The 21,685-nt window shown below is 36.6% G+C and overlaps 1 protein-coding gene across 2 annotated transcripts in view; it reads right to left on the bottom strand.

Annotated features, from left to right (window-relative positions):
- ARHGAP15 (Rho GTPase activating protein 15) overlaps nt 1–21,685 on the bottom strand; it is a 610,484-nt gene that overhangs the window by 493,873 nt on the left and 94,926 nt on the right. For both annotated transcript variants that reach the window (XM_057551505.1, XM_007183022.2), the window contains one exon: nt 11,638–11,725. In XM_057551505.1, coding sequence (XP_057407488.1) covers nt 11,638–11,725 — 88 coding nt within the window. The remainder of the gene's footprint in view (nt 1–11,637; nt 11,726–21,685) is intronic.

Here is a 21,685-nt window from a genome sequence, read left to right as displayed (position 1 = left end):
TCTGGAAAATCAGTCATGGAGGAGGATAAAACTCATTTATAAATTCTCATTTGGGCAAAATGATTTAGGAAAGAGTGCTGAATGGATACCTGATCTTATTAATGTCTAAAGTATGGCCGCTGTCAACATAGAAGAGGATACTTTGTAAGATGTGGGTTTTATGTATATGAATATAAATGGTGTTAATAATAACTGAAATTGTTTCTCCAGTGAAATTTCTCAGTATATTACAAGACCAAATCAAACCAGATTTTCAGAAAAGCAAAGCCTTGTTAGTGATTTGGGGCACTAGAATGTTATGTGTTTGTTTGTTTGTTTGTTGAGGAGAAAGTATTCTCCCCTTTTTAAGAATTTATTGCATTTATTCCTGAATCAAAATCTTGCTAGAATAAATATAATAGCTTCTATTTAATCTATGTTTGTTGCATGCTTATATTGCCTTAAATTTACACTACATAAAAACTATTTAATTCTGCAATGTGAGCAACTTGGGCACGTTTTTGATGCCTCAGGCACCTCCTCAGATTCCCTCCTTAGACCCTCATTCTTTCAGTCTGCCTCAGTTGTCCCTGTAGATGACCAGGGCTGCTTGGGCCCATATGGTCCCACTTCCTGTGGATGACCAGACACCTTCTTGAAATGCAAGGCCCTCCTGGTTGCCAAGGTGCAGACTGGCTTTTACATCCCTACCACATCCAGATTTGGATAAAATACTATTTTACAGGGTGTAGGATCTGACCTTCTGCATAACCATCCAAGGGTGTGCCCAGGATCCATATAATACAGGGAGTAAATACTCCAGGTGATAAATTTTAACCAAAAGGAAGCAAGAAATGGGAAGAAACAGGGTCGATATATTCCTTCTCCTACCTCCATCCCTTCCTCCTACAGACTGCTTCATGCTTTCTCCAGTTTATTTGCAGCTTCTTTGCAAGTCAAGTGGTACACCTGCCCAGTGGTTCTCTGTGTCTCTGAGGCTCACTGTAGAGTAGTAGCCAGCATGCTAACACATCCTCTCTTCTATTTCGCATCATCTCCTGCCTCACTTCCTTTTTACTTCACTCTCTGTGTCTTGGGCTCATGCCTCCCAAATAAAGCATGGATGCTTAATTTGGGCTTTGTTTTCTAGGGAATCAGGACTGAGACAGTTGATGTTACTCTCCTGTGTCAGGGAGGCATAGCTCTCCATCGAAATGTGTGCAGCGCTCCCTCTTCAGGAGTCTAGAGTTGTCACTGGAAAGTATTGGGTTGGCCAAAAAGTTCATTCTGGTTTTTCCATAAGATGTTACAGGAAAACCCAAAAGAACTTTTTGGCCAACCCAATAGCTCACCAGCCAAAGGCTCCATTTTTTTCTATCCCCCTTTGCACCAACCTGTGGCCACATTACCCACTCTCATCACTGGAATGTGAGCAAGAACAATGTGAGACACCTCTGGGCTCACAGCTTTTAAAGAACATGCAGATTTTCCTATGCTCTCTTAACGTTTCCTTCATCTGCCACTAGGGGGTGACAAAACCAAACGATGGGAGAAGCACAATGTAGCAGAAAGCTGACCAGGAATATCTGTTTTGGCCTATGGTATGAGTAAGAAATGAGGTTCTGAAGACATTTTGAATTGTATTTGGACAGCAGGTAGTGTTTCTTTACCTGAAAAATCTTGATATTATTGTTAAGAAAACTAAGACAAGGATTTTGAAGTATACTGTCATTAAGTGAGTTTGTACATTTGAATCCAATTCTGCTTCCAAAGTCTGTTCTCTTAACCACTATACTCAATTGCTTCATGTAATAATAATACCAATAATACCAATAATAAATATAACTAATATTTATTATCTTTGCTGTGTGTCAGGCTTGCTACATCAATTTCCTCACACAATCTCACGATAGCTCTATGAGGTAGGTACTCTTATTAACCCCATACTGCAGCTGAGACATCAAAGAATTTTAGCAACAAATAAAATGTGAACCTGGGATTCCTAATTAGAAGCCCCTATTTCTACCTAATATGGTATACTGCTTCCCAGAGCATTTCAATTTATTAGTGACTTTTAAAAGAAGAATAAATACATATATTCAGTAAATTTAAAACTGCACTGTGGAGTAAAAGTCCGTTTTATCTTAGAGAAATGTAAGCTCTAAATCAGATGTATTACATTGACCAAAATGATAAACCACAGAAAGTCAAACTTCATAATTAAAATAGTTTTCTGAAAGAGCCTAAGGTGAGGTTTATTGGACAATAAGCTATTATCCATTTATAAAGCATCCTATCAATTTCATAGATTTTTGTGGTTATTAAAAATTATGTATGATACATTATTTATTGTGGTTAATGGCCAAATCTTGAGAAAATTATAACCAGAGAACATGGCTTTATTTATATTAATATCGATCACTTGAATTCATTATTTTCCTTACAAAGTTTGTGTTAATAAAACACTAGAATTCATTTTTCCTTTTTTCCTTTCTTTCTTTGATCTCCACCTGTCATCCTCCAGATTTTGGACTGTTTTTTCTTTTTCTTTTAATTTTTAAATGTGTGTTGAGACTGTATGATAGTGCAATCTATGGCTGTACTAATAATCTGCCCCAATGTTAACCATGCTGACTTCACCAGAGGACTATTATTGTGAGAATTTAAAATGCCTTCGTTAGGCTAAGGTTGGTAGATCTATTGTTTGCACCTCCATTTTTATGATCTTTTTGAGCAGGGATCTGAATAAGGGCTTAACACTCACTTTACAAAAATAAAATCATTCCATATTCATTTTGTACAGATTACTCAATAATTCATGAATAGCTTTCTGATTGAAACTATTTTCATCTTTTTTTGCTAAATCACATCATTTTACTCCCATAAATAAGTCCATTTTGTTATTAGAGTCATGCTACAGTGAATGAACATTAAATACACTGCATTATTTAATTAATGCTTGTGCTAATTATTTGCACTGGAAGTAAATAATATTAAGAAAAAGTAAACAAATTATTTTAATGAAGTCTTTTATAATACTCTTTTTTTGCTTTCAAGGTTATGGCTGAATGAGTGGTCTAAAAAAGTTAATAGTTTATTAAATGCCTTGGAAGAGTTTTCTGTCATTAGAAGTAAAATTTGCCAGTGTTTGCCTCTGATTAGAAGTATTAGTACAATGTAAGGTAAAAAACATAAAAGTAGCCCCAAAAATCCCAGTTACATACACAATCAACACGTAGGCTCCATATCAAACATACTGGCTTTAGAACTGTACAGTTTGAGGGGAGAAATAGTCCCTAAAATGTTTATAATACTTCTGAATTTATGTCAAAAGTGACACTAAGTTTTCTGAGTACCATGAGATAAATATAAAAGGAAGTAAGGTCCACTTGGTCTGATTTTTGGTGGATGTGGAGACAAGAAATTTCCTAATCAGAAATAGACTTTGCATGATGCATTTATCGGGCAGCACACTGAACATATGTTCTGGAATCACATGAAAACACCTCCAGGTTGCTACTGGTGCTCACTAATGTGCTGATACACCATGTTTTGGGCGCAGCACATTTTTTAGTTTTTCTTAGATGAATCACCCTGCTCGCTTTCTTTGCACTAGGACTTCTTTAGCAATGACCATGCTGCTAAAAGATCAGGTCATAGGAGAATATTAATATATATTCTGAGTAAGAAGATGCCCTGTGATTTACTAAATGCATTGGGCCATAATGATGACAGACTTAGCCGTTTTGCTATTATCTTTGTCAATAAGAGCACAGGCGTTATTACTCTCATCTATTTCCATATATTTTTAGAATAGGTTTTTCAAATAATTTAACAAGTCCTATCTTCATTGTTTTAACTGTAGGAAAAATATATCTTAACTCCCCAAACTGTCTCTGAAAACTCTGAATCTCTCTTAATTTGAGCATATGTAGTATAAACTATAAAGGGCTCCACAGTGCCTACAGAAAGAAATCATCTCTTCCCACAATCCTGTTCAAGGTCTTTCATGAGCTGATTCCACACTGACTTTCTAACCAAGTCAGAGTGCTTGCTTGTCCTACAACACTGTTCCTCAACTTTTTTTGAGGCAATCCCTCACTGGCAGTGCATCCAGACAACTTACAGAAGAAACACAAAATAGTCTGGACTGGGGCATATACACCCTAGGACTCAGGGAACCACCAAGAAACATTTTTAAGAGCAATGACTAGCACAGTATGTGGAACAAGGCAAGCGATCGATAATATCTGGAAAATAAACAAATAAATTAAGGAATTAATTTCCCACATTTTATCATTGCTTACTCCCTTTTTTCCACGTAAAGTGTCTTTTCCCCCCATTTCTGCAATGAAATCCTATTCAGCCTTTAAAAACTTCCTCAAATGTCACTTCCTCTAATGGATATATTTAGAAGCCTTTCCAGCTGGAAGCCATATCTCTCTGCTCTTAGTTACCATGAAACTAACCCATGTCTCTGTTCATGCCATTTTGGAGTAACTATCAATGTCTACTTTTTCACTACAATTACTTGATTTATGGGCATGCTTTCTATTTGTTTCTAGACCCTCAAGTGAAAGATCTGAGTTTGTTTCATTTTTGTGTCTTTCCTAAAACCTGGCATAGTGGCTTAATATCAAGGACCCTAAGTGATATTTCCAGAATGAACTAATGGAGAGATACATAAGCTGACCATTACTTGCAACAAAAATTTCCTTGGGAAAGAGCTACCTGTAGCTAGACCTATGGTTCCCCAGCGTGTTTTCTTATATTTCTTTATCATGTTAGTCATGTTCTATTATAATAAACCTACATATGATTCTGTTTCCCCTACCGGACTATAAGCACCTTGACAGCAGGGATCATATATTATTCATCTGGATATCTCTAGGGTTTAACAACACATTGTGTGACACCTGTTAGGAGTTGTTAGTAGTTCATAAAATAAATAAATGAATGGGTTCTCTAAATTACACAGCTTCTTCCCCATGAGGCAATCCATCAATTTTGGTTTTATTAACCAGGAGTGCATATTTGCCACATCCCACAGCTAGAGTCTAGGGTCTACTCCATATCAAGCAGATGCTCTAAAATCACAAAGTACAGCCCATACACAGAAGGAAAGTTGCAAGTGAATTGCTGGAGCCAATTGAAATATTATGCCGGTACTGAAATAGGTAAGTGTACCTGAAAAATGCAAGGGGTATGATTCAAGGCCTCAGAGGATAAGTCAAACTGACAGCTCTTGTTTCTTTAGGACTTCTCTGCCACTAGATGAATCAAATAATACTGTAGCTGCTTTTGAGACAAAAGTTTTTGCTCTTGGACTAAATGAGTTGAAGTTAGAAGAATCATCTCCTCTCTTGCCTTTTCCCTGTGATAGTACCGGTCTTTTTAAGACAAGCAACACCTGGGTCATATTGCTGTTCAGTATATAGTTGTTAAAAGAAGAACCATGAGAGATTATTCTAGGGGGAAGATGTCTGGAGAATACTGACACACCTTATTAAAGAGTTGCCCCTGGTAGCAAATCTCAGCCCATGGCATTCTTCTCAATCCTTTTCTTTTATCCTATTTTCCAACCGAACTAAAAAATTCATTTCTCTTTTTAGCACACAGACCTTGCCCATTTTCAGTTTCATGCCATTGTTCATATTTTTTTACTCCACTGGAATTTTCCCTGCCCACAAATCTCCACATATTGAAATTATAACCATCCTTCAAGGCCTAATTCAAATCTTTCACAGATGTGAGCTGTCCCTCCTTTAAATGTTAAAAAAAAAAAACAACAAAAAACTCTCCTATGTTTCTTATTTCATCTCATCCTATTTTTTGGCAGAGATGCTATAAAGCAAAGACTATATCTTGATTATATCTCTATGCCTTATATGTAGCCCTAACGAGCAAGCTGTTCATTGTAGGATTTCAATACATATTCTTATGAAGTCTTTTCCCACCAAGGCTTATATAAATAGCACTAACTTGATTAACCAAATGCATATTTAAATGAAAGTGAGGTAGATTGTAATGAGAAACTATGCTATTTGGATCAACTCTCCCAGTGAAAACAATGAAAAATGCTGGATAAAATATTTCTTTTTAAAATTAACCTTAAAAGAATTGAAAGGCTGAAAAGATAGTGGGAACATCCAGGGTAAATACTTTTTGGAGGTGAGAATCTGAACCCACAGAGAAAAGTAGAATCTCAAATCAAAATAACTGCACCTTGCCTGAGGGCATTATAAAGGGATAAAGGAGAACCAATATTAAACTTGTTCCCTTTCTCTAATCCCAAGGGATTATAAAGAAGACTGCCTTTGTAGATGAACAATGTTAAGAGAAGAAGGAGTGAACAATAATTCTATCCCTGATAAGGTGTAGCACAGCTGTAGCCCTCCTTTTATGTACACATAACTCAAAAGTTTTAAACTGTTAACTTAGATTGATCTAATCAATCACTGGAAGTGCCCCCAGACAATTTAGAAAAATACAAAACACTCTGGAGTAGGACACATTTATTCCAGGCCTCAGAGAACCTCCCATGATATTTCAATAACAATGATTAGCACACAGTCAAAGATAAGCAGACACACAAGGAAACAAAGCAACGTGAGTGAGAACCAGTAGAAACAGACTGATGTAGACTTCAGATGCTAGAATCACAAGACACAGAATATAAAAAAACTATGCCTTCTAATTTTCAAAAAATAAAAGAGAGTCTTTAACATGCAGGAAAAAAACCCTATAACAAATGACATAGTAAATTTAAAAAAGAAACAAACTTCTAGAAATAAAAATTATAATAATGAAATAAAAATAATGTTTATCACAAAGGGAGACTGAGTTAAAGAATTAGAAGATAAATCAAGACAGGTTATTTGGAATGCAGTTCAGAAAGACAGAAAGAAAGAAGAATATAAAACATGTGGAGGATAGAGTGAGAAAACTTAACATAGGTTTAACTAGGGGCTTAGAAGAAAATAAGAGAGAAAATGTAAAAGAAGCTACATTTGAGAAGATAATAGCTTGGAATTTTCTAAAATACTTTAATGACAGTTATAGTCAATTTCAAGAGGCCCAACAATCCAGGCAGGGAAAATAAAAAGATATTGACACCTGGATGCATCACGGTGAAACAGTGGAAACACAAAGGTAATGAGAAAATATTATGAGCAACCAAAGAACAGTGGTTAGATTAACAGGTAACTTCTTGATAACAATAATGGATGACAGAAAACAGTGGAACGATATCTTTGATGTGCCAAAAGAGTATTACTGCCAACTCAAAACTCTATATCCAGAGAGAATATATATTTCCAAAATGATGGAGAAATAGAGACATCTGAAACAAGCAGATGCTGAGACAGATTGTCACGACAAGACCCTTACTACAGGAATTTCTCAGAATGTACTTCAAACAGAAGAAAAAATAATCCTAGAAGGAAGGTCTAAGATACAGGAATATATAAATAACAAGGAACATGGCAAATATTGGGCAAATAAAAATCAATATTGATTCTATAAAAGAGAAAAAATAATGTCTAGTGGTGTTAAAAAAGAAAAGAAAGAATTAAAATACAGACAGAAATAGCATATACGTTGGGAAGGTGATAAGTGAATTAAAAATATTCTAAAGTAATATTTGAATAGCTTTAGTCTTCAGTAAGTTATAATTCTAGGCAAGTCACTAACAGAACACCAAGTGTATCACTCCTAAAACAGTAAAGAAGAATGTGAAATGATTAAAACAAAATAAAAGGAAGGAAAAAGCAAGACATATTGATATTTAGAGAAAGAAGCAAGAAACAAAAGAAACACATGCTGTGATTCCATTTTATAAATTCAAAAGCAGATAAAGTATACTATATTTTTAAGGGCTATAGATATAGGTGGGAAAATAATAAAGGGTGATAAAATAATGACTAAAATGCCATTTAAGTCTGTGGCAAGGGGAGAGGCTGTGATGACATAGGGACAATAGGCAGGGGTGGGGCTTCTGGAGGGCTGGCAGGGTGTGCATCTTGCCCTGGGTGGTGGTTATGTAGAAGTTTGATTATAACTGTTAAAATATACATACATGTTTTATACATTTTACTAAAAATGGTTTCTGCATTATTTTCCAGTGACAACATTTCAAAATTTTAAAGTGAGTTACAAATCAGAATACAGAATAAGAACACTGTCCTTTCCTTTATAATCCAGAAAATCCGGAACTAAGGACACCACTGGTTTTCCAATGCTCCTTTTCACAGGAGGGACAGCCAGTCTGGACCAAACTTTCTCTGGTCTGAGGTGAAGTGAACAAAACAGAGACAATGTATGTAGACGTAGGAGGGAGACAGTTTCCTCTCTTGATGAAGACTGTCTTTAATTTTGAGGTTTTATCCCACCTAGATTTAGGATTGGGGTATTATACAATGTCCTTTCTGTTAGAAAGTGACAGTAGTAGTAGGCACTACTTTACTCTTTAATGTCTTTATTAAAAAAGAAAAACAGAATAGGTCAGTCCTCCTTTTCCTTGAATAGGTCACTGAGGACCCAGAGGCTATGAATCTCTGATTTATACACACCAGCAAAGTGACTGTGTTTCTTTTCAGGGGGAGGCTGCTTTTGATAAAAATGTGACTTGGTTACGAACTGAAAGAATTTCAGTGAGAAAGAAATATAGCCAAACATGGAATGTGGGATCAGGCACAACATTGTGTGGCATTCTGTATTAAATGTGAAAGCAGTAAGGTTAAGAGACAATGGAGGAAGATGAGGGCCCCAGGAAAATATATATGGACAAGCAAGATATTACATCTAGAACCCCAAATGGAGAAATGGCTTCATTTTCAGAATTATTCAGTGCTCAGACACAATATTTTATGCTGCCTATGGATGCATATTTCTTTTTTTGGAGACAGTACACGCTGGTATTCCTTGAATTAATATACCTTTTCTTTTACGCATGTGTGAATCAATTCAAGTGCAAAACTAAGATAGTATAATGATAAGTTATAATTATATTATACCCTATATTATGTACTATAGAATATAGCATATTTATATTTTAATGGAGTATATTAGAATATAATAATTATTTTATGGCTACTATGCATATTTTTATTTATTTTATTAACTAACTTTATTCCTTACTAATTCTCTTGGCAAATATTACTATCTCCACTTTACAGATGAGGATTCTGAAGCTCAAAGGAGTTGAATAAGTTTGTCAGCTCCTAAGTGGCAAAACTAGAATAAAGCTCCCTGTGGTTGAACTTCAAAGCCCTTCTCCTAGCTACTTCGCTGCTTTGTCTCACCACTGCATTAACATTCAAAGATCATTCCTGTACAGATTAAAATGCCATTTACTCTTTTAAACCACATTTTGCACTCACTTAGGCAGCTTCTACAGACCCCCTTGGAGAAAAGGACAGACTTTCCCAGAAGTACAATGAACAGTAATACCAGGACATGTGTAAGGGGGCACAAGAGTAATTCAGAAACTTGAGCATAAGTCTCTTTCAAAATAAAACCACAGTGTCTTTAATCAAGGCCTGGTAATCATCATATCATTTCTCTGAGACTGGAATTGGTAAATGTGGGCTATCCCACCAGGCCTTTATATTTGGTTAGAAATGTATCCAAGAACTTGACTAGCAAGACAATTCATGCAGTACAAACAGGAATCTGTAATTCTTTCCCCTATTACCACAAAACACAGTTAGTTCCTGCCCAGAATTTGCTTTGAAGACAATGAGTGTCTGGGAGAAACCATAAGAGCACTGAAAATGGGACTAGAAGTAGTAAATAGGGACTGTCAAAAAAAAAAAAAAAAAGGGGGGGTTAACAAATTTCCTCTAAAAGTAAAATCTATTGTCAATTTACAACAGTTCTGAAGCTTGAACTAGAGGCATGCAATTAGTGAGCTGACTTGCAAGGTTTGCCTACAGTAAGGGGGAGTTTCTTCCACCTGTACAAAATTAAGCATCTGATAACTATCTCCTGGTATGAGGAGATTAAAATAATAAAATAAAAATAAACCAAATGCTTTAACTTGGAATGTAATCTCTCCCATTATCCCAGCACATTCACATAAACTCTGCTCCAACGGAATTCTTCTCACCCAGCAGGATGAAGATCATCTTCTCAGCAGCCAAATTCAGCAAGGCAAGTGACTTTCCTCCCTTCCTGATTTCCCCTTTAGAACTCATTCAAAGGGAAGACAAAGGACCCGTGGGTGGATGGGAGTTGTTTTGTACCTAGCCTTTAGGGGTACCTTATTTTTCTTAAAAAGATTATCTCAACATTACTGTAGCCAAAAAATTAAAACAAAACAAAACCCTAAAACAAATTTCTGAGGCAGTTTAAATTAAAAATACAAAGGACTGAGATATATTTTTAATTTATTCATAATTAGTTTACAGATTGGCTGCACCGAGACTCCAAAATCAGCAAGCTACTTGGGGATAAAGGCTATTGCAATTATCAGGAGCAAGCCAAATGCTACCTTTTGTTCTTACTAAAATCTTCTCCTTTAAAAAAAAAAAAATCTCCTAGCAAATGATTTTCTATTTCCTATTTAAAGAGGATTACATAGCAAACACGACTAGTGGCTGGAAAGCAAAGAACCTTCCACCGTTTTATTACCTGCCAAATACAAATTAGTTCATTGTGGTTAATTCCTGCCAGGAGACCCCTTTTCCCTGCCGCCCATCAGGCCATTGGGGTATGGCAGGTTGGTTCCTGCCCAGAGTCCTTCCTACTCAGGAGGCTGTCAGATATGCTGCTTGCCCACTGTCTCCAACATCGTGTGGCAGCTCTGGTGTTCAGGCAGCAAGGTTTTGAGCTTGAATTGCCCCAGGAACTAGCTCAGAATTGCTCCTACTTACTAACACTGTCAAATCTCTGTGGGCATATATGAGGCCCTCCTCCAGGTACAAATCAAGAAGCCCTACAAATTTCACTTTGTAATAACTATTGGATACAGAAATTGTATTAGTTCCATTAGATGGAGTCATAGAACTGTTCAGAAAGGTTAGCTGGATGTAGTGAATGTCACAGTTAGACTAAGATAAAAAATCACTTTGTTAACTTAGAGTCTTTCCTCATTGGTAACACCCTATATTAAGGTGCCATTTATAAACAGTTTATTATTATTTATTAATGTGTGAAGCACTTTATAGCATGCTAGATAACAACTTAAATTCATGTATTAAAGATGCACATACATGGTTTAATACGATTTACGCCTTATAATATTCTTTAAAACAGCTTTCCATAGTCTCATCTGTTAAGTATTTATTACTAATGCATTTTATAACATACTTTATACTACATTATTTGAGCAAGTAGCTGCATTTAGTGATCATTTCATAAATAAGAATAAAGCATTTATAAATGGCACCTTAATTTAAAGTGTTACCTTCCCATTACTAGAGAGCTGCTTGCCATTCATCTCATTTTGTGATCATTCTCCAAATGCACCACTTAATAAAACAAACACTAAGTTCTATTTTCCCTTCATCTGATTAAAAGTTTATTGAGTCATTTTCCTCCATCTGCTTTCAGATGTTGATAGCTTGGAGGCTTTAGTGTGATTTCTGTTGAAACCAAACTTTTAATTCAACAATATTTCTGTAAACATGATAATAGTAGAAACAGAAAACTACCCACCATATTAGACAGAGCCTGCTGCTTGGATTCTTTGTAAAATTCAATTTTTCGACTAGAAAGAACAATCCAGGAAGTAGACCAGTTTTTCCTTAGGAGAGAAAAAAGCAAAAAAAGCACTATCACTTGAAGAAATCATTCACAGGTATTGTATGAGCAACATTTGGAATAAGTAGAGACTATCTTTACTTTTAACCAGAATTCCTAAAAATCTTTTCTTTATTAAAATCTACAGGTGGGGGCTTCCCTGGTGGCGCAGTGGTTGAGAATCTGCCTGCCAATGCAGGGGACACGGGTTCAAGCCCTGGTCTGGGAAGATCCCACCTGCCGCGGAGCAACTAGGCCCATGAGCCACAACTACTGAGCCTGCGCGTCTGGAGCCTGTGCCCCACAACAAGAGAGGCCGTGACAGTGAGAGGCCCGCGCACTGCGATGAAGAGTGGCCCCCACTCGCTGCAACTAGAGAAAGCCCTCGCACAGAAACGAAGACCCAACACAGCCAAAAATAATAAATAAATAAAATTTAAAAAATAATTAAAAAAAAAATCTACAGGTGGTATGGAATTTAGGTAATAATAAAAATATTCTGTAATTTTTATATATCATGGCATTTATAGTAAAAGTTTCATCATTTGTAGATCTTCTCCAAATCTTTTTCAGCTATCAAAAATCCAACCTCGTGTATCCATGTCTTCCACTCCATAAAAAGTCTATGTTTCTGCAGCAAACCAAATACAGCAAAGTAAAAATAGAAATCAGAACCTCGTCCTTCATCGTTATATCTCTTCATTGGTTTAGTATACATCAGAGTCTGCAAAACTAACCAGCTAATTTACCTGCCTAGTTCACAATATTTTTCAATGTTGAAACTCAATGCAAATAAAGGGAGTCAAATGCTTTTTACTTTTTTGCCAATCAAATTGGCAAGAATTAGAAGGAATAATACCAAGGTTTACTGAGATTATGGAGAAATGGATTCTCCCATACAGTTCTGGTGGAAGTGGAAACAACTTTTCAGGAGTGAATTTGGCAATATGTTTTTAAAAAATATTTTAAAATGTGTATATCTTTTGATTGAACAAGCCCATTACTATGAATTTAAATTTATCCTAAAGAAATCATCTCATAAGTTAAGGCTCTGTACACAAGAATGAAGTGCACCATTTCTTAATTCTGCATCTAAAATATCAAAAAATGAGATAGGCTATATAAACTGCATATAATGGAGTCATACAATGGACTAATGAACCCTGTGCTTAGCAGAATCCTGATATGGGAAGATTTTAATGCAGACCATAATATAATATGTAGTTCATAAGACCATGCTGTGCTATTTACCTATGATTGTCCTCACCCATCCCAGCCCCTTCTGATTATCAATTCCCATTCATCGAAGTTCAAATATTATGTCCTCAAATATGTTTTCCATGACTTCCTCACATAGCACTTAGGATAAATTAAAAAAATTTTTTTTGTAAATTTCACTTCTCTTTCCCCCATTAAATAAAAAGCCCCAAATCGACAGAAAACATTTCATCCTTACAGAGATACCCCCAGTGACAAGCAACAGTGCCTTGGACAGAGTAGGCAATAAATATGTATATGTTGAGTCAATGATTAAATTTAGGCATGGGGGTAAAAAAAAAAAAAAGCTGGATATAACAATAGTTAAATCAGAGAGTGAAACCATAGCTTTTGATTTTCGTTTGCATTGAACATGCATTACTTCAATACGTAGATGTATGTATATTTGTATCATGAAGAAAGACAAATGTTTTAGATGGTAAAAGATTAAGGAGATTAATATACATATGTTTCTATTACATCATATTGCTGCAGTTTGCTTTGGTTTAACACTCAGTTCAGAATAGCTGAATTCATTTTACAAAAGTAATTTTTTAGAAAAGTTTACAAAAAGACTATTCTGGTCCATAGAAAACTACACAAAGATACATTTTAAATGACCATTTAAGATCTTCGCATAATTTAGTTCCACTTGCCTCATAGTCTCTAGGGGCTTGATTTAAAGGACAGCTGTGATTCAGTAAAGTTAATATTTACAAGATTAGGTTGCTCTTACATGCCTGAAGCTTTCCTAATGATACACCATTGTGTTAAAAAGAAAAAAACTGGATAAACAGAAACAAAACAAACACAATGTGTATTTTTCAACATGCAAATATGAACACTATGTTCTTGGACCCACTTGTCTTCAAATAGTCACTTTTTCAATCAAATGATGAAAAAGATGGGGGAAAAATGAAAACCACATAGACCTTTTTCTTCCCTTGCCTTAGTTCCCATTTCTCGTTTTAGGTAACAGTAGCAGCAAGATGAATTGGAACACCTGTAGCCTTCTTCTTATGCAGGTCATAATATTAGATGGCCCAAGATAGAGTAAACATTGACGCGACTGCTGGTCTAGACTGGGCATCATTTTTATCTCCACCCCTTACTTTGACCATATGTAACCAAGGAGAATGGGACACCCCCAGGCATGACGGAACCTATATTTAACCTGCCTGTTGTATTTCCCACTATATTTTTCATCTCCTGGCAAGAGATACTCTATACCTTATTTGCTTCCTGTCTATAGCAGGCCCTGGGTAAATGGTTCTGATTTGATCTTTTTCAGATGTTGATCCTTTATAGAATGTGTTGGCATTACTCTTCCCTTTCTTAAACTTGGAACTGGAACTGGTTAGAACTGAAGTTGCATGAAATTCGATTACATCATGGTTCACAGTTAGAACTTTGAACTGCTGTGAAATGTTCCCTCTTAGGTGAATCTGATGAACAAGCTGAATAGGGTAAGAACTGCAGGTATTGGAAACTTAGTAATATGAATTGTTCTGGCACTTTACATACAGTGCAATTTCTTTTTGATCTTATAAACTACAAACAATGTCTTTATGAATACAAGTGAAGATTTTTCCAATTTGTTTAAGATAATTTCATTTCAAAAAGAAAAACAGAATGCTGTTTTTCAACATTTTAGAGGCTCCAATTTTAATTCAGTTTTTCATGATCTCTTTTAAAATAATAATTAGCATAAATTATTTTGAGTACCTAGTATAAGTTTGCTTGTCTACTGGAGATTTAGCTTCACTTTAAAAGATGATGAAGGTACTAATCTGTCCATTTACTAATATGGAAAACAAAGTTCAGAGTGTTTAGGTAACTTACTTAAGGCCATACACTTAGAGTCAGACTCAGTTTCTCCGATTCTGAAGCCTGAAGTCTGTTCACTAATTTATGTTGTGTTTTTTTTAAAGATTACAGAGTATAGGCATACCTCATTTTATTGTACTTCACAGATATTGTGTTTTTTTACAAATTGAAGGTTTGTGACAACCTTGCTTTGAGCAAGTCTACTGGCGCAATTTTTCCAACAGCGTTTGTTCACTTCATGTCTCTGTGTCACATATTGGTAATTCTCGCAGTATTTAAAACTTTTACATTATTATTATATTTGTTATGGTGATCTGTGATCAGTGATCTTTGATGTCACTATTGTAATTCTTTTGGGGCGCCATGAACCATGCCCATATAAGACAGCTAACTTAATCCATAAGTGTTGTGTGTGTTCTGACTGCTCCACCGACTGGCCTTTCCCCATCTCTCTTCCTCTCCTCAGGCCTCCCTATTCCCTGAGACATAGCAATATTGAAATTAGGCCAATTAGTAGCTCTACAATGGCCTCTAGGTGTTCAAGTGAAAGGAAGAGTTGCATCTCTTTCACTTTAAATTGAAAGCTAGTCATGATTAAGTTTAGCGAGGAAGGCAGGTCAAAAACCAAGACAGGCTGACAGCTAGGCCTCTTGTGCCAAGGAGTTAGCCAAGTGAATGCAAAGGAAAAGTTCTCGAAGGAAATTAAAAGTGCTACTCCAGTGAACACATGAATGATAGAAAAGCAAAACTGTCTTAATGCTGATATGGAGAAAGTTTTAGTGGTTTGGATAGAAATCAAACCAGACGCAACATTCCCTTAAGCCAAAGCCTAATCCAGAGCAAGGTTTTAACGCTCTTCAATTCTGCGAAGGCTGAGAGAGATGAGGAAGCTGCAGAGGAAAAGTCTGAAGCTAGCAGAGGTTGGTTCATGAGGTTTAAGGAAAGAAGCTGTCTCAGTAACATCAAAGTACTAGGTGAAGCAGCAAATGCTGATGTAGAAGCTGCAGCAAGTTGTCCAGAAGTGCTAGCTAAGATAATTAATGAAGGTGACTACACTAAACAAGAGATTTTCCATGTAGACAAAATAGTCTTCTATTGGAAGAAGATGCCATCTAGGACTTTCATAGCTAGAGAAGAGAAGTCAATGCCCGACTTCAAAAGCCTCAAAGCACAGACAGACTCTCTTGTTAGGGGTTAATGCAGCTGGTGACTTTAAGTTGAAGCCAAAGCTCATTTACCATTCTGAAAATCCTAGGATCCTTAAGAATTACGCTAAATCTACTCTGCCTGTGCTCTATAAATGGGATGACAAAGCCTGGGTGAAAGCACATCTCTTGGCAACATGGTTTATTGAATACTTTAAGTCCACTTTTGAGACTTGCTGCTCAGAAAAAAAGATTCCTTTCAAAATATTATTGTTCACTGACAAACTACCTGGTTACTCAAGAGCTCTGATGAAGATATACAATGAAATTAATGTTGTTTTTATGCCTACTAACGTAACATCCATTCTGCAGCCCATGGATCAAGGAGTCCTATCATGTAAGAAATACATTATAGCTGCTATAGGTCATGATTCCTTTGATGGATATGGGAAAAGTAAATTGAAAACCTTCTGGAAAGTATTCAATATTCTTGATGCCATTAAGAACATTCCTGATTCATGGGAAGAGGTCAAAATATCAACATTAATGGGAGTCTGAATTAGTTGATTCCAACCCTCATGAATGACTTTGAGGGGTTCAAGGCATCAGTGGAGCAAGTGACTGCAGAAGTGGTGGAGATAGCAAGAGAGCTAGAATTAGAAATGGAGCCTGAGGATGTGACTGAATTGCTACAATCTCATGATAAAACTTTAAAGAATGAAGAATTGCTTCTTATGGATGAGCAAAGAAAGTGGTTTCTTGAGATGGAATCTATTCCCGGTGAAGCTGCTGTGAAGACTGTTGAAATGACACCAAAGGATTTAGAATATTACATAAATTTAGTTGATAGAGCTGGGGCAGGGTTTGAGAGGACTGACTCCAATTTGAAAGAAGTTCTACTGTGAGTAAAATGCTTTCAAACAGTACTGCACACTACAGAGAAATCGTTTGTGAAAGAAAGAGTCAACTGATGTGGTAAACTTCATTATTTTCTTATTTTCAGAAACTGCCCAGCCACCCCAACCTGTAGTAATCACCACCCTGAGCAGTCGGCAGTCATCAACATCAAGGCAAGACCCTCCACCAGCAAAAAGATTATGACTCTCTGAAGGCTCAGATGATGGTCAGCATGTTTTAGCAATACAGTATTTTTGAATTAAGGTATGTACATTGTTTTGTTAGACATAATGTTATTGCACATTTAATAGACTACAGTAGAGTGTAAACATAAATTTATATGCAAGGGGAAACCAAAAAAAATCATGTGACTCTCTGTTGCCTTATTCTCTTTATTGAGGTATTCTGGAACCCAACCAGCAATATACTGTTTTCTTGGTTAAGGAGACTGTCAATGTCAGATTTCACCATAGTTTTGGTCCTAAGTCTCAAATTATAAAAGCTAGAGTGCAGAGCCTGTGACAAGGTATAAGCCATCTGGACTGTCAAATTAACTGTTTTACCTAATGTTAATTAGAAGGATTGGTCAAAGGCCCACCACTCTCAAGCTCTATTTTTCTCTTGGGAATTGAACTGATTTAAAGGAGTCACATGATGAGTCTTTCAACTCCTCGTAAGAAGCCGGAAGCAGCGATGTGCTTCTAACTATGACACCACCTCTTTCTCTTTCCTGCTAGGGGATTATTCTGGTTTGGGATGAGTAGCCTCACCTGCACTCAGTAGGGAGCCTAAAACCAGAAAGTGTTTCAAAAGCCTCTAGTCTAGGAGTGGCTAAGAATTCACCTAATGGGAATATCTTTTAACCTATGACTTAGGTCAGAACCTTCCTCTCTGAATGAAGTAGTCTAGAGACTTGGCTATTTTCTTCACAATATCTTTTGAGTCCATTCCCCATTTGATGTGTCTGGCCCACTGTGCTGCCTGTAATTCTCAGGATATCAGCAGAAAAGCTTTCTCACCAGTTACTCTAACACAGCGAGCCTTTTGATGGCACTGTCAGCTCTGGAGGGAGTATGAATAGGGTCAGCTGGCAAGGTTTTGCCTTGACTTGTACCTTTAATGCTTTCTGCATGCAACCAAATCCTTATAGGTGACAGTTTTTCAGTGTATTGAGATTCAACCCAGAGAGCGAGTAACTCCTTCAAGTTTAGAGGGCTTAGGCAGGACTTTAAAAATAGACCTTCTGAGGATGAAGCGATTTTCAGAATGGAAAGAAAGTCCCTCTACTTTCCTAGTACCCCCAAAGAGGGGAACACCATCCCTGACCTCCTAGAGCTCTTCCACTCCTGGGCACAATATCTGACATTTAGTGAATGCTTATCAAAGGTTTTTGAGTAAAAGAATATATGGGTTCTCAAATTTCAGGAGGGTCACACATCTAGATTATTCCTGCCCTGTTTGTTGTTATTTACTAACAAGGACTACAAAAGCACCTACTTCTTGCGTTTCCCTTATTTATTCCTTAGTTCCCAAATGTTTTGATAAGTCTTTCATAGCATTGTTTTAAAAGTATCTAACATTCCTGGTTTAGTATATCTTTTTCTAATTTATAATTCTAGTGGCAATACCTGAGCTTTCTCTAGAGGGCTTCCTGACTTCTCAGATGTGTTTCAATAAGATAAGCTATTATGAATGCATTGGTTCTCACTCTGTGCGAGGTATGGAACCTGGTATTTTGTATGTGTCAAGTAATTTAATCCCCAAGCCAGTCACAAGTATCTACTGAGCATCTACCAGAGGACAGATACAATTCCAAGGACTGAATATATAAAGGCAAATAGCAGAGACCTCAAGGCATTTATGTCTAACTCAGGGGAGACAGGCAGTAAACACGGAAACAAATCCTCCACATTCAGATAAAAAAATTGAGACTTAGTGAGGTTGCATCCTACCCAAGGGCATCAAAGTCATAAATATGGGATTCAGACCAAGTCTTCTGGACTTAGAAGGCCATGCTCATTCTGCTGTATCAGTTGTCTCTAGAGCAGGTGGCATGCAACTCTCCCTTAGTCATATTGGGCACGTCTATGCAGAGCCTCATGATAGACCCTGACAGAGGAAGACACCCAACTGCTGTCAAAGAGTTACTTGAACATCTTTCTCCTTGGAACAAGGGCACTTCTTAGCCTGACCTGGGCTGTTCTGCAATGCTGACCTGGAAGCTCTTTCATCTCTACCTTCCCAAGATGGCCAGCACGTAACTTCATCCATTGATGGGAGCCAATTAATGCATCAACACTTCATCATCTTAACTTTGAGGGAGTTCTTTTTTATTTTTCCACACAGAGAGATAAAAACCAAGCTGTTGGATAGACTTGAGGGTTAAGCAAGATACATAGGTCAAGAAATGTCCAACTTCAGTAAGTCAGAGGTCCCAGGAATAGGTGAGAGAGTCTCCGCATGAATTTACAAGTAACAATTAGGTAAGGGATTGATATTGACACTACTGATTCAGTACAGGAAATAGATCCTGGGACAATAAATGCAGGCTATTTATTTTAATTTTTTTTGTCACAAGACATCACATCTAAGGGGGAAAAAGATCCTTAATGTAATTAGGAAGGAAGAAGAACTAAATTCTAATGACAATTAGTTACAATTAATGCAATTGGTGGGACAATTTCTCCAAGTGAGACACTTCAGAGAGCTTCCCTAAAACAAATACTGAGTTGTTAAAGGTAGAAAGTAAAAACAAAACAAAACAAAACAACCCCAAAACCAAAGAAAGCTCAACACAGGCATCAGCTTGACCAAAAACTCTGCATTCTACAAAACGGACACCGGATGGCAGCACATAATAACAGCAACTTGGTAACTGCTTATCTGAAGAACGCTTGATGGAAAATGGCCCTTAAGATATTCGTTATCGTCATAGGAATCTGTTAGCTTGAACTCAGGTTTAACGTATTCATCTGCTCTAACATCAAAGCTTTATATCTTACACTCACCTCTCCTATGCCTGCTTTGGTAATGACACTGTGGCAAACGAAAAAGTCTGACAGAGGAAAATATATGTGAGGTTACTTTGTAAATTTCAGACTCACTCTGGGCCGCCTGCCTCTGTTATCTGACTTGGGCACACTGGATTTGACTTGATTCTGTACCTCTGGTGGGGGTGAATGTGATTTACTCTAGTGTCCTTGACTGATTTACTGAAAAATCACTTAGACACTGTTTAAGTGTTCTGACTAGTTCTCAAACTGGTAGGTGAAGAACTTATTGCTTCTCTCTTATATTTTAAGCTTCTTGTAATTTGCCTCTGCTTAAAAAAAAGGTCAAAGAGACACTGATGTATAAATATATACATCTCTGCCACTATTGCAAGAAATGTAAAAGCTTTATATATTCAAAGGGTTACTAGAAGTTGGAAATTATAACAGAGCGTGTATTGGAAATCATGAAACTAAAGCAACCTTTTACAAATTAACTTCAGTATTCCATACTCTCCAAACCTTCCCTCCAGTCCTCACTATGGAACATTAAAAAGAGAGAAAGACAGATGAAGCCTGGAAGAATTTATTGGGATCTTGAGCAGAAAATGCTAAAAAAAAAAAAAAAAAAAAAACAGTTTACATTAGGAGGGTACTTTGGTATCATGTTCCACAGAAAGTCTATTCTGAGAAACAATTGTTCAAAAAGAAGAAAAAGCAAATAAAAACAAAGGTCTAATAGCCATGGGCTCTAGGATGAAAATACACACTAGTAGACATAACATTGCACTACCTTTACTCGATTTCTTCCCAAATACCTCTCTGTCCATATTTTCACCCTCAAGTCCTTCTTCCCAAGTCCCTCTGAAAAGCAGAGCAGAGTGACAAGCCACATATGATAAGATGTACAGAGCCGCAAATGAGATGACGAAGGGGCAGGCTTGAAAGTTATAGAGGGAGAGATAAGGGTATGGAAATAGCTTACATGTTGTCAGGGGGCTTTTATAAATTAAAGTTGTTTTCAATTAAAGAATTGAAAACAACTCTTTGCTAAGGTCTCTGAGAGCTTCAGAGAAACCTGGGCTACTTAACTTTTGGGGACAGACGTACCAAAATGCAGGAATTTCTAAACTTTATCAGAAAAAGCATACTTTCAATGTTCACAAAGAAAAACTAAAGTTGAATGCTGAATGTCTGGGGCTTTCAACCCCGTCCATCTGTCTGGGGAGATTTCTAGAACTTCATTTCAAAATAAAGCTAAATTTATGGCCCTTAACAAATGTAAGATATAGCCAAGGAGTTCTCCTTCCTTCCACCCACTCCTGTTGTATTCAGAGATAGGTCAAACTTTTCTTAGAAAGAAAAAATATATGAAAGAGGAAAGGAAGCTAAAGAAAAAGGAACAGGAGAAGGGAAGGAAAGAAAAATAAGAACACAAAATATGATGTGGATGACCTGTCATGTATTTATGAGTAGAAAACTTTATAGAGATTAATAAAATGGTAGTAAGTGACAATTGAAGCCCTTTGTACTGTTGATGGTATGAAATAAAAGAACAATTTTTGCTTCCTGGCCTCAAACATCTTCTAGCAAGAGGGAAAAGTCCAACCTACTTTAAACAGAGGACAGGGCTAAAACTCTGATACCAACTATACATGCAATAAGATTGAGAGAAGGAGAGCTTGATACAAGTGACCAAGTTTCTCCACTTGTTAAGATTGAAAGTGGTAATATAGCCTATTTTAGAGTATTATTTCAGAATTACTGGTAAAGCAATTATCCAAGTACTTGACAGAATAAGCATCTGTTACTATTGCAGTAACTCATTACAATTTATAAAAAGATATA

This window comes from Balaenoptera acutorostrata, chromosome 8 (genome assembly GCF_949987535.1).
Source record: "Balaenoptera acutorostrata chromosome 8, mBalAcu1.1, whole genome shotgun sequence".
Taxonomy (NCBI): Eukaryota; Metazoa; Chordata; class Mammalia; order Artiodactyla; family Balaenopteridae; genus Balaenoptera; species Balaenoptera acutorostrata.
The sequence above is the reverse complement of the archived record's forward strand: the minus strand, read 5'-3'. Positions and strand labels throughout refer to the sequence as shown.